At 45.9% G+C, this 15,251-nt stretch overlaps 1 protein-coding gene across 7 annotated transcripts in view; it reads right to left on the bottom strand.

Moving 5' to 3' along the window:
- The window catches only part of LOC134901174 (CTD small phosphatase-like protein 2), a 52,419-nt gene extending 39,840 nt beyond the window's left edge, over nucleotides 1–12,579 (bottom strand). For 2 of the 7 annotated variants that reach the window (XM_063914295.1, XM_063914298.1), the window contains exons 1-4: nucleotides 7,335–7,485; nucleotides 6,018–6,205; nucleotides 5,483–5,603; nucleotides 743–868 (exon numbers count right to left, since the gene is read on the bottom strand). In XM_063914295.1, the coding sequence (XP_063770365.1) occupies nucleotides 743–868; nucleotides 5,483–5,603; nucleotides 6,018–6,140 (370 nt within the window). In that variant the 5' untranslated portion in view covers nucleotides 6,141–6,205; nucleotides 7,335–7,485. Of the gene's footprint in view, nucleotides 1–742; nucleotides 869–5,482; nucleotides 5,604–6,017; nucleotides 6,206–7,334; nucleotides 7,493–12,378 lie in introns of those variants that run through there. The other 5 variants (XM_063914300.1, XM_063914301.1, XM_063914296.1 and 2 more) reach the window with 4 other exon arrangements.
- Between the last annotated feature and the right edge of the window lie 2,672 nt (nucleotides 12,580–15,251).

Here is a 15,251-nt window from a genome sequence, read left to right as displayed (position 1 = left end):
GTCCCTACCATGTCAGAACCCACTCATGAAGTTGTGTGTTTAGCCAGTGCATGGTGAGGAATGGGTGGGCAGTTCAAACTATCCTCAAAGTGGACAGTGCATGTAGCTCCTTATTGGATAAGAAGCCCTGATTGTTCAGTCTAGTACTGTAGTCGGTGCCCACCCATCTTATCAGAATGGCAGTATGCAAGTACTCATGGTTCTGACTCCTATACCTGCCGTCAATTACGGCCCTGCTTGGTATGCTAGGGGCTTCCACCAAACTGCTGCTTGTGGGGTAACCAATAGGGGACATATTCCCACATTAAGTACTCTTAATAGAATTTATTTATATCGACATACATTACCGAGATTGAAGTAAAATGACACTAATCTAACAGTACTAACTCACTGATTTACTATAGCAGACATGCTAATTTATTTGTAAAGTAGGCGTATGCTACTGTCTGTATATTTCAGGAAACCTTTCAAAGCAAGGGAAATAAAGAAATAAGAAAGTATCCACACATTTAGCAATGTCATTTGCATAGTCTAAAAGGTCTTTGATTTCAGTCCTCTGGTTACATTGCTTAAAAATCTTATGCTCATGTAGCCTTATTCTACAAATAGGAACATTCATTGTTTGTACCGTAAGTCATGCCGAGAAGACATTGAGCAAGAATATCAGCCATGCAAGATCTGAACTCATAAGAGGCCTATGGAAAACGAATGTACTGTATACAAGCCCGTGCAGAGTACCTACCTGACCCATTGATGGGAGGTGAATAGAGGCAAATAACTGGGCTGGAAACCGAGGTATTTTCAGGGGAAGAATCGTCCAATTGAAAACGGACTCTCACCGAATGCTGTCTAGGTGTGGCTTGTAGATCTGAGGAACAAACGTTACATATCAGTGGTTTTCTCTTATCAAATACAAACTACCAGAGCCATACTTGTGTTCTGGACAGTTGTAACATACGGCAGAACACGTTTCTCTCATTCTCTGAGCTATGTGGTACTAAACAAGTTCCTTCATCTGCTTTGGCAGACATTCTCAGTACTCATATGGGGGCCTATTTAAGAAATGCAAAGGCCAGGACAAAATTATGGCTCCAACTTCTCACGTTTTGTGGCAACAGATCCAAATCCACAGGAACAATTCTATATTGCTCCTGTTTTGCAGTCTCCAACATCGATATGTCTCTGCCAATTAGTCAGAGTATCTGTGCATGCATGACTTTAGGTGAAGTATGCGCACTGCAAGGCCCAAAGGAATCAGAACGTATCTCTCTTCACAATCCAGATCTCCAGTAGGAAGGAGCGGAACTCAGTGGGCTAACATCACCTGAAGATGGTGTCAGTATCCGCAGTCAAGCTCCAAAAACATCTGGTTTTCTATGTTTGATGAATAGTCATCTCCACGCTAGTTTGTGTGTATGTAATAGCCTATATTAGGTGTTAAATGTATATCTATCCCAGTGAATGGGCAATATCTGGAGTTTTCACCTCTCTAGTCCATTAACAACAGTGGTTACAAATCAGTAGAATAAAGCCACCATAGATCTTTGGGGGTCATTCCGAGTTGATCGTAGCTGTTCTAAATTTATCACAGCTATGATCATGTTTCCAGACATGCGGGGGAATGCCCAGCACAGGAATAGTCCGTCCCACATGTCTGTCCGGCCCCCACACAAGTACAATAGCATCGCACAGCGGTGATGCTTTTGTACTTGTTGAGTAACTCCCGGCCAGCGCAGCTCCTGCGGCTGTCCGGGAGTTGATCGTCGCTGTCCCTGGTCGCAGCGGGTGCGTGTGACGTCACACAGCCGCTGCGGCCCGCCTCCCGCACAGTCCGGCCACGCCTGCGCAGTTCTGACCCGATCGCTGCGAACAACTACAGCGAGCTATTGGATCAGAATTACCCCCTTTGTTCCAAGTACAAAAAAATCTTTTGTAGAGCCTACTGTAAGTCGTACTGCCAGCACCAGTGATTTTTTTATGGGTTTTTTTTTTCCCCATAAAAATCACATACTTTTGTAAAACTTATCATTTCCTTCACCTCCATCAGCTCATTTAAATAATCCTCCCCTGCAAAAATCAGTACAAGACCAGTGGCCCACACTCTGATCCACCTCTCTTCTCCCAGCAGAGTGTAAAATCTTTGCCTTGCAAATCCATGTGCCTATCCACAGGTACTAATATATTTAAGTATAAGTGGGCGAATTATGTCACAACTCACAAGATAGCATTATACGTATATTGCAGCCCCTCCCCCAGGGCTGACTACCATTAGACAGCTGCCCAGGGTGCCAGGATCTTAGGGGGTGCCACTGAGTCTGCCTATCACAAAATGAAGGATGTCTCTGAAACAAACATCCTTGTTGTACTTAATGCAAGTGGTGGCTGCGGAACTTATTAGTCATAGTAGTTCTATATCTTGATTTTGGTGAGGCAGTCCCTCTTTTCGGACTCTGTCCTGCCTGTGGGCCAGTGTCCTACAGGGGAAAAGTGTGTGTGTTGGAAGGGTTGGACACTGTCACCACTGCTTACAGAGCAATGGTGAATGGATGCTGTACGCATTTAGTGGCAGCCCAGCAGATAATGGAGTGCTGGGCTCGACCCTAGAGTGACAAGAAAATGGGGGCATGACATGCAGTCACAGCCCCCAAAATGTCGTAATCAGGGGGCATTTGGCCACACAAGGCGATAGCTACCATAGGTGCAGGGAATGCAGCTGCTATGGGGCCCAGTGCTGAGAGGGGTTACCTTCCCTGCCCCAGTTACATGTGTTATATACAGGGTGTAGCTACCATAGGTGCAGGGAGTGCAGCTGCTATGGGGCCCAGAGCTGAGAGGGGTTATCTTCCCTGCCCCAGTTACATGTGTTATATACAGGGTGTAGCTACCATAGGTGCAGGGAGTGCAGCTGCTATGGGGCCCAGAGCTGAGAGGGGTTACCTTCCCTGTCACAGTTACATGTGTTATATACAGGGTGTAACTACCATAGGTGCAGGGAGTGCAGCTGCTATGGGGCCCAGAGCTGAGAGGGGTTACCTTCCCTGCCACAGTTACATGTTATACACATTTTTCACCGTTGGGTGATACATAGGAGCCCTTACAAACGTTAACCTGGGACCTAAAATATTTCTAGTTATACTCCTGGACCTACCCATTGTAATGTGGTATAAAATGAACTGGAGGGCATTATAATGTTATGAACTGAGGCACTATCGTGTGGCATAATATGAACAGGGGGCATTGTAATGTGGTATAATATGAACTGGGGACACTGTGGGGGCGAGTCAATTCATGCCCAATCTCCTGTCTAAAGTGGTGGGAGATTAGGGGGCGCCATACATTTGCTTTTTTTTTTTATCACGCTGGTCGCGACACAAAATTGCCATTTGGCCGCCCAAATGTGTCAATTTGCACATTTCAGCTCACCAGCATGGGGGACTGCAGCACATTATTTACTATTAACTAGAAGAATCCATAACAGATCTACTGGGCTCTGAAATATATAGCATTGATTCACTGCTCTCACCACTCTTAGATCATCCAAAGACAAAAAACATAACAGAAATACCCAAATATACAAGTGAGACATCGGTGGGCAAAGTATTTCCAATACACTTGATCTGTGCACATCATGTTTAGTAGTAGAAGAAAGTCTGCAATAAGTTTATATTAAACCATGTCACCCAGCCAGAAGTATTGCATTACTAACTTTGTGCTACCACTACATTATTGAAAGAAATGGGTGATAATTGGTAGTATAAATAAAACATTTGGTAAAATAAAGGATTTAGAGGCATATTTACCAACAACCACATATAAATTACAGTTGGGTTAAGAAAATTTTGCCCCAACTCGCAACGTGTCATGAAAATGATGGCTTGCATTTACCAAAGACAAGGCTTTGGAACAGAGCTTCCAAAAAAGCTTTGTCCCGTGAATGCCTAGAAGAGCAATAAACCACCACTGTCACTGAGTTTCCGTATTCCACATTGGCATGCCAGCGGGGTTGGCAGGGCCGTCTTTTCGTATGGGCTCAATGGGCTCTTGCCCAAGGGCCCCAGGAGTATAAGGGCCCTAGGCTGGTAGCTGAGGGTCCCCTCTTTCCAGGGGTACCAGATTTTTGAAAATCGGCCCTGGGGAACCGGAGATATCCGACTTGAAAGCAGTGTTCCCCATCCAAGCCTGTTAATTGCTCTTCCCAGCCGAATATCTCCGGTTCTGTCTAACTTAGAGTTTGTCTGAGGGTATAATCCAAAAGCTGTGACTCTCCCCTTTCAGTATACGCTGGCAGCTTTTCTCTACTATGCCCAAAACCAGAGATATCAACCTTCAAGCAGATGGTCCCTGCTCCAGCTCCACACGGCTAGTATGCAGTTTTAGAATTTCATTGGTGAATTGCTCTGGCTCCTGAACTCTGAACCCCAATTCCCCAGAACTATCTGAAAGGTGAGACTCTCTAGTTTTGTATCCCATTTAAAGCTAAGAAATATATTTTCAGGAACTTGAGATATCTGCAGTCAAGCAAGCTGCCCTCCCACCAAAAAATTATAAATATTAAGCCCACTCCACTATCCACCCCTTCCCTACGTGTTAAACACCCCATACCACCCTGGAAGTCATGCACCAGGGCCCCTTCATAAAGCCCAATGCCCCCTTCTATAGTTTAGCCCCATCTGTGCAGTAAAGGAGAAATTAGCAGAAATTATTGCTCCAGGTCCTACATGCTGAGCAGAAGATAGAGCACCCCCTAACTCCCGCGGGACATCAAAGCTGCCGCTGATAGCATCCACACGCCTACCTCTGAAGGATGGGTAGGGGGCCCAGTACATTGCTGTGCCCAGGGGCCTACACTACTGTTAAGATGGCCCTGGGGGTTGGATCTCTCTCAGGTTAATTATGAGAAAAATAGCTTACAGGCTACTATGTCCTAATGCAGAGGTTCCCAAACTCAGTCCTCAAGGCACCCTTACAGTCCAGGTTTTAAGGATATCCATGGCCGAGCACATATTGTTAAATCAAATTGATTGAGGTACTAATTTAGTCACCTATGCCCAAGCTTGGTTGTCCCTAATATCTGGGTCACTACATCCCTTGAGGATGGAGTTTAGGTACATATGGGATAATGCCATCTTTAGCTGCTGGGGCCAAGCTCTTGTTAAATCCAACTTGTATATGGAGGCTTCATTTACAGTCAGAAATAGAGGGACTGCATCAGATTTCAGTCACTCCATGTTACATGATGCATCTAGCAGATACTTTGATTTTGTAGGATTCCCTGAAAAAAACATTTGTTTTCTGTAAATTTCCTGTAAAATTGCAGTTATGATAGTCTGGTTGTTCCAGTTCCACTCATTATATAATTGGCACACCTTTACATCTGTGCCACTCACTGGTTTATCATCATTCTTAATATCACTGATAGTACAGATCAATAAAAAAGGCATTTAAAGGTTACATATGGTGATGGCTTCATGTGACTATTTACCTTCCTCTTCAAGATAATGTTGCGAGTTCTGCACCTGAGAGAGAGTGTGCTTTTTGCCAGATGGTGTTATGGCGTCATCCACAATGGTTATTGGGAAAACAAAATGTGATTTTGGCTGCATCTAGTTAGAGAGATGACCATATGTGAAGTACAGCAATGTGATGAAAAGCCAGCAGTTGTACCTATTTTTACACTTACAAAAATAAATTGTGCAGGACAGAACAGGAAATGACATTTTAAGCCCCGGGAGTATGTACTGCTGCTGTATATCTTGGACTAGAGGCTTACACTAATCTAATTCCCAGAACTTCCAATTTGTCAGAAACTACACATATCGAAGACTATGTGAAATTTGCAACTCTCTTTTTAATTGAAGTTGTAATACCGTTTCCACGAGACTATCCACGACTAGATCATAATTTTTAGAAATAAACAAACAGGAATTATCCTTAATATGTCCCCAGTTGCTATACATAGTGATAATGTATCTAACTAGCCCCCTTTATGACAGACATTGGAGCTATTGTATGCTTACCCTTCGCTGTCCCTTGCTTGTAGATTGCGGGGTCAGGGGGTTACTGCTACTCTCTGATCTAATCTTTGGAGTGCTGGGTTCCTTTGGGTGCCGGGCAGGTATTTTACGTGATCTCAGGATCATTTCCTGTCTGCATCCAGTATCCCAGGGGAGGTAAACCGTTTTAATGCCTTAACAGTTGATTTCTCCTGAAACATATATACGGTTATATGCACTTATGTTGTTAGCAGAGTGCTGTACATACTGTATACTATTCTCAGAACCACCCATAAGAATTACAGGGGTCCCAACAGTTTTGAGGTCAGTCCAGCCTTTCCTTGAGAAGAGTTTGTAAAAAAAATGTTATAGCTCATCACCTAAATTAATTTATGTTTTAGAGTAGATAAAGCAAAGAAATTAGAATGTAGTCCCATTTTCAACCACAGCCCTCCCAGTCTACTTTAATATATATGCTTCTTAGGCTGCTTTTGTGAATGGTCATATTTTGTAGTGCATAGTGGGAATTTGCATTCTGCTGTACAATAAATAATATATTGGAAGGTATCCCGCACAGAGCACCCATCTAGACATAACCAACACACTTCAACTTGGAATACAAATAATTCAGTTTGAAAGAGTTCAGTAACGTGCCTGAACCACATTAGCTCAAGAAGAAAACTACAGATCAGTTAACCTTTATGATCACTATTCGACTTACCTTTTACCTATTAAGCATAATACATGTACTGTAGGTAATTTTAGGGCAAAGTACAGAACATGGAGTACACCTACGATTTACATCCAAGTTTACTAATGCTAGGTTATATATTATGAGTTTATGTATGTTACTGTAGGTTAACGAACCCTGTGTTGTGAACTTTTACCCAGTTTAGATTTTAATCAGTCACGGTATACTGTAGGTATCTGTAATGCAATAAACTTTTTATAAAAACATTTTGTTTTTTAGTTAGCAATCATAGGTGCCTACAACACGGCCTTTAAGAAAAAATTGTCATATGTGTTTGTACATTGATTGCAGTTACACTGCATGAATACTAACTACCAATTATTATTAAATACATGTATAATTATGTGCAAAAACTTGATAATAGAGTATCAAAGTTTAAACCAAATTTGAATGATTAGTTACAGTACTGCAGTGCTCTAATGGCCTTGGCATGACACAATGGTGTCTGTGAACTTGTAGCTGAAACCACATGAGCAAAGTCATCTTTATTAGTGTGGCACAGACAGCAACCAGTTTGTTGAATTTAGAGGTTTACTTTACATTTAGTTGTACCTAACATGTTTGATCACTGAAAAATAGCTTACCACAACCACAAGTATCTGACGACAACTACCCATTCAGCAAGGAAGCTCTTTGTGCTTCTCTTCACTCTAAGCCAGCTATCAATAATTACTAATTAGGTGCACCAATGTTAGCTTAGTAAGCTTCTGTTAACTTATTCACTGCTGGATTGATCACAACTTGCTTATGTTTGTATAAGTTGTTTAACCCGTTCAAGACTGGAGAATTTTATCCTTTTATCCTTTTTATCCTATATATTAAGCTCTAAGCCTGTATGCAAACTCTGTCTTTATTGCAGTGACAGGACTTTCCTTTAGAAGCATATCTGTGTAAATATTAAATATTCTTGTACTTTTATTGATCGTTTGTAACAGAAATAGTCCAAATATAAACAGATACACTGTTCAGTAATGCTTTACTTAGTTACTTTAGGCAACACAAAATATACCACAAATATTTTTTTTTTACCATTGAGCAGCAGCTCTTGAATTGTGTGCCACAACATAATGCTTAGTGATATGCAGAAATGGGCCATAACAGCCGGGCCCCAGGCAGGGTCCAGCCTATCAGCATATCTCCTAACATGACCCTCTCCAGGAGGGACACAGTGCTCTGCTCCTGGACTTTTCTCTTAATTTATGATGGCCGGCACCTGTTTTGAACAGGTTAATGGGTAAGAAAGGTGTTTCAACACAGGTGAGAGCAGAGCGTTCTGTCCCTCCTGGAGAGGGTCATGTTGGGAGGTATGTATCAGACAGCAGAGTAAAGAGTGGAGAGGCTGATTTCCCATTCTCCCCCTGCTCCACTGACTGCATCAGAGACGGTGTCATCCACCAAAGGCTTTCCCCTCTGCCTTCATACAGGAGCCGCACCGAGGAGGCAGACGAGCCACCGCAGCAGCAGCAACTCAGCAAATGCTCACAAACTTACTGGGCTTAAGTATGAGAATAGGGTTGTTTATGTTGAAAACGTTCAAGAGACCGGCTATCGGGATCTCAGCAGGCAAAATACAGACGCCGTGATCCCGACACCCATCAAAGAACAGACCCCAGAATCCAGAACAGGGCGGGATTCCAAAGGTAAGTATTCCAAAGGTAAGTATTACCGGGAGGGTTAGGGTTTGGCTGTGGAAACGGGGGTAGGCACCACCTGGCGGGGTGGTGATTCCGGCATCCGTATTGTGACCATCGGCATCTCGTCCGCTGGGATCGCTTATGTGATACCACAGGATGCAGTTAATTTACCGGCTGTCGGGATCCCAGCTGTCAGAATACCGACCGCTGCCACAATGCCGGGTCCGAAATCCTGAAAAGTCTCTCTCTCTCTCTCTCTCTCTCTCTCCCCCCCAGGTTCCGTGTCACCTCCTCCCCCTCATATATACGTGTCCTGTGTCACCTCCCCCGGGTCCTGCTCCCCCCTCCCGATGTCCTTAGGTCCTGTGTCACCTCCTCCCTCCAAATCTGCCTAGGTCCTGTGTCACCCCTCCATGTCCTCAGGTCCTGTGTCTCTCCTCTCTCCCCACTCATGTCCCAGGTCTTGTGTCATCTCCTCCCCCTCATGTGTACATGTCCTGTGCTCCACCTCTCCCCCTGATGTCCAAAGGTCCTGTGCCCCTCCTCCTTGTCTCTCCCCTCATTTGACAATGTCTTAAGTCACCCCCCCCATGTCCCTTTCTCTCCACTCTCATGTCCCCTGGTCCTCCCCCTCATGTGCCCTGGTCTTGTGTAAATACTCCCCCCCCCCCCCCCCCCCATGTCCTGTGTCACTCCCCATATCCACAGGTCCTGTATCCCTCCTCTCCCTCTCTCCCCCCTCATGTCCCCAGGTCCTGTGTCATCTCCTCCCCTCATGTGTACATGTCCTGTGTCCCACATCCCCCGATGTCCAATGGTCCTGTGTACTTCCTCCCCTGTCTCCCTCCTCATGTCCCCATGTCCTGTGTGCCTCATCCCTCTCATATTCCCAGGTCCTGTGTCCCTTCTCTCCCTCTCCACCCCCCTCATGTTCTGTGTCATCCCTTTCATTCTCATGTGCCCAGGTCCTGTGTCATCTCACTATGTCTCCATGTCCTGTGTCACAGCTTCACTGGGATCCTCCATTCCTGCAGGGGAGCAGTAGGCTGAAGTTTTGCCTAGGGTGCACTGGCGCTAAGAGGGAAGGTTAGGGGTAGGAATTATGGATGCATGGAAATACTCACTTGAACACTATAGGATCGGAGGTCAGACCCAGAAATGACGGTCACTTGACTCTTCGGACCCAGAAGACACAGCTGGAGCCATGCAGACACCAGGAGAAGACAAGTCAGCACAGTGCCACCAGGAAGAAATGACCACATTCTAATATGTTAACATTTCATTACTACATGATGAATGTCAACATAGTCAACATTCTCTTGACGGCATGATGAATGTCGATAGTATGACTGTTGACATTTAGTACCCAGACCATATTTTGGAACAGACACATGCCACACACTATGCAATTTTTTGGTAGATTTTTCTGCCAGTGGAAGGGCCTAATATCGGCAGCATGGTCTAACCAATCCTTTTATTTTTTTCAGTTACTGATTTTCTGCCACACCACACTAAGGACCTCATTCAGCACGGATTGCAAAACTTGCTAAAAAGCAGTTGCTGCGATCAAATAGTTGCCACCCAGAAATAGAGAAAAAAACGCCCATTGCAGAAATTGCGAATGCATCGCAATGCGCGATGTGATCGCATAACCATACGCCAGGGGTGTAGCGAGGGTGGCTCCTGTGGAGTGCGAGCTCCGGGTGCCGAAAAAGTTAAAGGGCGTACCGCCGCCTCCCTCCCCTCTCTCTGCCCACTTTACCATGGGTGGAGGGACAGTCAGCCATAGAGGAGGAGGAGGAGGAGAAGCAAGGGGGTGCACACTGACTTAACTTGGATACTAGGTAGGGAACAGGGCAGGCCAGAGGAGACACGGACAGCCAGCACATGCCGGAGCTCTGCTGTCCTCTTTATATGTTTTACTATCTGCTTGTAGCTGTGCAGCGTGGTTACTTCTGTCCTGCTACACCACTCTCTGCTCCGGCTGCTGCAGCACCTCTTTCTGCCCTGGCTGCTGCAGCACCTCTCTGCCCCAGCACCTCTTTCTGCCCCCAGCTACTGCTGCAGCACCTCTCTGCCCCAGCACCTCTTTCTGCCCTGGCTGCTGCAGCATCTCTCTCTACATTGATGCTGCAGCACCTCTCCCTGCCCCAGCTGCTGCTGCAGCACCTCTCTCTCTGCATTAGAAGCTGCAGAGTAACATGTATAAGCGGTTCTACTGTGGCATAACGTGTATATATATGCGACTACTGTGGTGTGACGTGTATAAACGGCTCTACTGTGGTATAATACGTATAAATGTCTCTACTGTGGCATAACCTGTATAAGCAGCTTTACTGTGTTGTGTAATGTGTATAAGGGCATAAAGTGTATAAGGGGTACTGCTGTGTAGTGTAATGTGAATAACGGACAATACTGTGTGGTATAATCTGAATTGGTACTATTCTGTGGCCACTTCCCTTTCCCATGAAGCCACATCCCTATACTTTTATTACACGCCTTAGGCATGTAACATGCACCCAATCCAGTACAGGAGAGGGGGCGCCGAAACATACCCTTGCTCCGGGCAGGGCCATCTTAACAGTAGTGTAGGCCCCTGGGCACAGCAATGTACTGGGCCCCCTACCCATCCTTCAGAGGTAGGCGTGTGGATGCTATCAGCGGCAGCTTTGATGTCCCGCGGGAGTTAGGGGGTGCTCTATCTTCTGCTCAGCATGTAGGACCTGGAGCAATAATTTCTGCTAATTTCTCCTTTACTGCACAGATGGGGCTAAACTATAGAAGGGGGCATTGGGCTTTATGAAGGGGCCCTGGTGCATGACTTCCAGGGTGGTATGGGGTGTTTAACACGTAGGGAAGGGGTGGATAGTGGAGTGGGCTTAATATTTATAATTTTTTGGTGGGAGGGCAGCTTGCTTGACTGCAGATATCTCAAGTTCCTGAAAATATATTTCTTAGCTTTAAATGGGATACAAAACTAGAGAGTCTCACCTTTCAGATAGTTCTGGGGAATTGGGGTTCAGAGTTCAGGAGCCAGAGCAATTCACCAATGAAATTCTAAAACTGCATACTAGCCGTGTGGAGCTGGAGCAGGGACCATCTGCTTGAAGGTTGATATCTCTGGTTTTGGGCATAGTAGAGAAAAGCTGCCAGCGTATACTGAAAGGGGAGAGTCACAGCTTTTGGATTATACCCTCAGACAAACTCTAAGTTAGACAGAACCGGAGATATTCGGCTGGGAAGAGCAATTAACAGGCTTGGATGGGGAACACTGCTTTCAAGTCGGATATCTCCGGTTCCCCAGGGCCGATTTTAAAAAATCTGGTACCCCTGGAAAGAGGGGACCCTCAGCTACCAGCCTAGGGCCCTTATACTCCTGGGGCCCTTGGGCAAGAGCCCATTGAGCCCATACGAAAAGACGGCCCTGGCTCCAGGCTCCATGGAACCTAGCTTCACCTCTGCCATACGCAAATACTGGAACATCGAAGAGTTTTCCCATCTGTGCCTGGCAAGGTCATCCACAGTTCTGCATATGCAGGAGGCTGGAAGTGGTCATTGCTGACGTCAGAGACCCACCCACAAAACGCCATGTTTCCTCTCTAAAACGCTGGCTTCCTGTCAATTAAAATGCAATTGCATTGAAGCACAATGCGTTTGCAGAAATAATCACAAAATGCAGGTGCACATGCACAATGTGAATGCTGCGCATACACAGTCTTTCGATAATCGGACGGATTTCTCAATTTTGCTATCCGTGCTGAATAGGGTCCTAAATTTGCATAAGTCACAAGGAGGTAATCGGGAAAAATCACAGAAAACATGGACAGATTGTTGTGAATGCCCACACACTGCATGATATTTTGACCTCTTGGCTGCTGTCTTCTGACAAATCGGACCAATTACAGTGAGCCGAGCGTTTCCGTCCATTTTTGGACAGTTTTATCGCCGGAATGCCAAATTGTTGACAAATCGACACAATAATAGGATTTTAATCACCTACCGGTAAATCCTTTTCTCGTAGTCCGTAGAGGATGCCGGGGTCCAATTTAGTACCATGGGGTATAGACAGTCCTGCAGGAGCCTTCGTCACTTTAAGACTTTTCAACAGTGTGAACTGGATCCTCCCTCTATGCCCCTCCTCTAGACCTCAGTATAGGAACTGTGCCCGAGGAGACGGACAACTTCGAGAAAAGAATTTACATTAAACTAGTGGCGAAAATTCACACCAGCTCACACCATACCAAAAACATGTAGCCTAACATGGCCTTTAACATAACCCATGCTAACGTGCATGCATAACGTAACAGCAACTGCAGGAAAAATGAGCACTGGGCGGGCGCCCAGCATCCTCTATGGACTACGAGAAAAGGATTTACCGGTAGGTGATTAAAATCCTATTTTCTCTTACATCCTAGAGGATGCTGGGGTCCATTTTAGTACTATGGGGATGTACCAAAGCTCCCACTACGGGCGGGAAAGTGCTGATGGTCCTGCAGAACTGACTGACCAAACTGAAGGTCGTCAGAAGCCAAGGTGTCAAGCCTATAAAACTTCGCAAACGTGTTTGCCCCTGACCAAGTAGCTGCTCGGCAAATTTGCAACGCCGAGACTCCCCGGGCAGCCGCCCAGGAAGAACCCACTTTCCTTGTAGAGTGGGCCTTTACCGTACTCGGAAACGGCAATCCTGCCGTGGAATAAGCGTGCTGAATGGTACCTCTGATCCAGCGCGCAATAGTCTGCTTAGAAGCAGGACCCCCAATCTTGTTGGGGTCATAGAGGACAAACAAAGATTCTCTTTTCCTTATCCGATCCGTTCTTGCAACATAAGTCCTCAACGCTCTGACAACATCCAAGGACTTTGAAACGGCTGAGGTGTCAGAAGCCACTGGCACCACCACAGGTTGGTTGATATGGAAATAAGACACAACCTTTGGAAGAAAATGCTGACGCGTCTGCAGTTCAGCTCTATCTTCATAAAAAATCAAATAAGGACTCTTGTGTGACCGAGCCCCTAATTCAGACACTCTGCCTGAGGCCAAGGCCAACAGCATGACCACTTTCCAAGTGAGAAACTTCAACTCTACCTCTTGTAGAGGCTCAAACCAGCCCGATTTAAGGAACTGCAACACCACATTAAGATCACATGGCGCCGCAGGAGGTACAAAGGGAGGTTGGATGCGCAGAACCCCCTTCACGCATGTCTGGACCTCAGGAAGGGAAGCCAACTGTTTCTGAAAGAAAGTGGACAAGGCCGAAATTTGGACCTTGATAGACCCTAATCTCAAGGCAGCATCCACACCCGCCTGTAGCAATAGGAGAAGATGTCCTAATTTAAACTCCACCGCAGGAGACTGCTTGGATTCACACCAAGATACATATTTTTCTCCAAATACGATGGTAATGTTTGGACGTTACCCCTTTCCTGGCCAGAATAAGTGTGGGAATGACTTCATTGGGAATACCTTTACGGGCTAGGATCTGGCGCTCAACAGCCATGCTGTCAAACGCAGCCACGGTGAGTCTTGATAAACAAACGGCCCCTGCTGAAGCAGGTCCTTGCGAAGAGGAAGAGGCTGAGGATCTTCCAGTAATAACTCCTGAAGATCTGGATACCAAGCCCTACTTGGCCAGTCTGGAGCAATGAGAATTGCTTGATTCCTTGTTCTTCTGATGATCTTGAGAACTTTTGGTATTAGTGGAAGTGGAGGGAGCAGATACACCAACTGAAACACCCACTGTGTCACCAGTGCATCCATTGCTATTGCTTGTGGGTCTCTCGAGCTGGAACAATATTTCTGAAGCTTCTTGTTGAGATGTGATGCCATCATATCTACTTGAGGAACACCGCAACGATCTGCTTCCTCTGCAAAGACTTCTGGGTGGAGGCCCCATTCTCCTGGATGGAGATCGTGTCTGCTGAGGAAGTCTGCTTCCCAGTTGTCCGCTCCCTGAATGAAAATTGCAGACAGAGCTTTTGCATGTCTTGCTGCCCAGAGGAGTATCTTTGTCACCTCTGCCATTGCCGCTCTGTTTTTTTTTTCTTCCGCCCTGGCGGTTTATGTAAGCTACTGCCGTTACATTGTCTGACTGGATCTGTATGGGACGACCTTGAAGAAGGTGTGCCGCTTGATAAAGGCTGTTGTACACAGCTGTCAATTCCAGAATGTTTATGTGAAGGAGTACTTCTCGACTTGACCATCATCCTTGGAAGCTTTCCCCTTGTGTGACTGCTCCCCAACCTCGGAGGCTTGCATCTGTGGTCACCAGGATCCAAGTCTGAAACCCGAACCTGCGTCCCTCCAGGAGGTGAAAACTTTGAAGCTACCACAAGAGTGAAATACTGGCTTTTGTTGACCGGATTATCCTCCGGTGCATGTGTAGGTGCGATCCGGACCACTTGTCCAGTAGGTCCCATTGGAACACCCTGGTGTGGAATCTGCCAAATTGTAGAGCCTCGTAGGCAGCTACCATCTTCCCCAGCAGGCAGATGCACTGATGAATCGATACGCGTGCTGGTTTTAAAACTTGTTTGACCATCTTCTGGATCTCCAGAGCCTTTTCCACTGGTAGGAATACTTTCTGTGCTTCCGTGTCCAATATCATTCCCAGAAATGATAACCTCATTGTGGGTTCCAATTGTGATTTTGGAAGGTTTATGATCCAACCGTGCTGTTGAAGCACCATCAGGGAAAGTGCAATGTTCTGCACTAGTTTCTCCCTGGATCTCGCTTTTATGAGGAGATCGTCCAAGTATGGGATGACTTTGACTCCTTTCTTGCGAAGAAGAACCATCATCTCCGCCATCACATTGGTGAATATTCTCGGAGCCATGGAGAGCCCGAAAGGCAATGTTTGGAACTGGTAGTGGCAGTC

This window comes from Pseudophryne corroboree, chromosome 1 (assembly GCF_028390025.1).
Source record: "Pseudophryne corroboree isolate aPseCor3 chromosome 1, aPseCor3.hap2, whole genome shotgun sequence".
Lineage (NCBI taxonomy): Eukaryota > Metazoa > Chordata > Amphibia > Anura > Myobatrachidae > Pseudophryne > Pseudophryne corroboree.
Note: the sequence above shows the minus strand (reverse complement) of the source record. Positions and strands in the feature narration are given on the sequence as shown.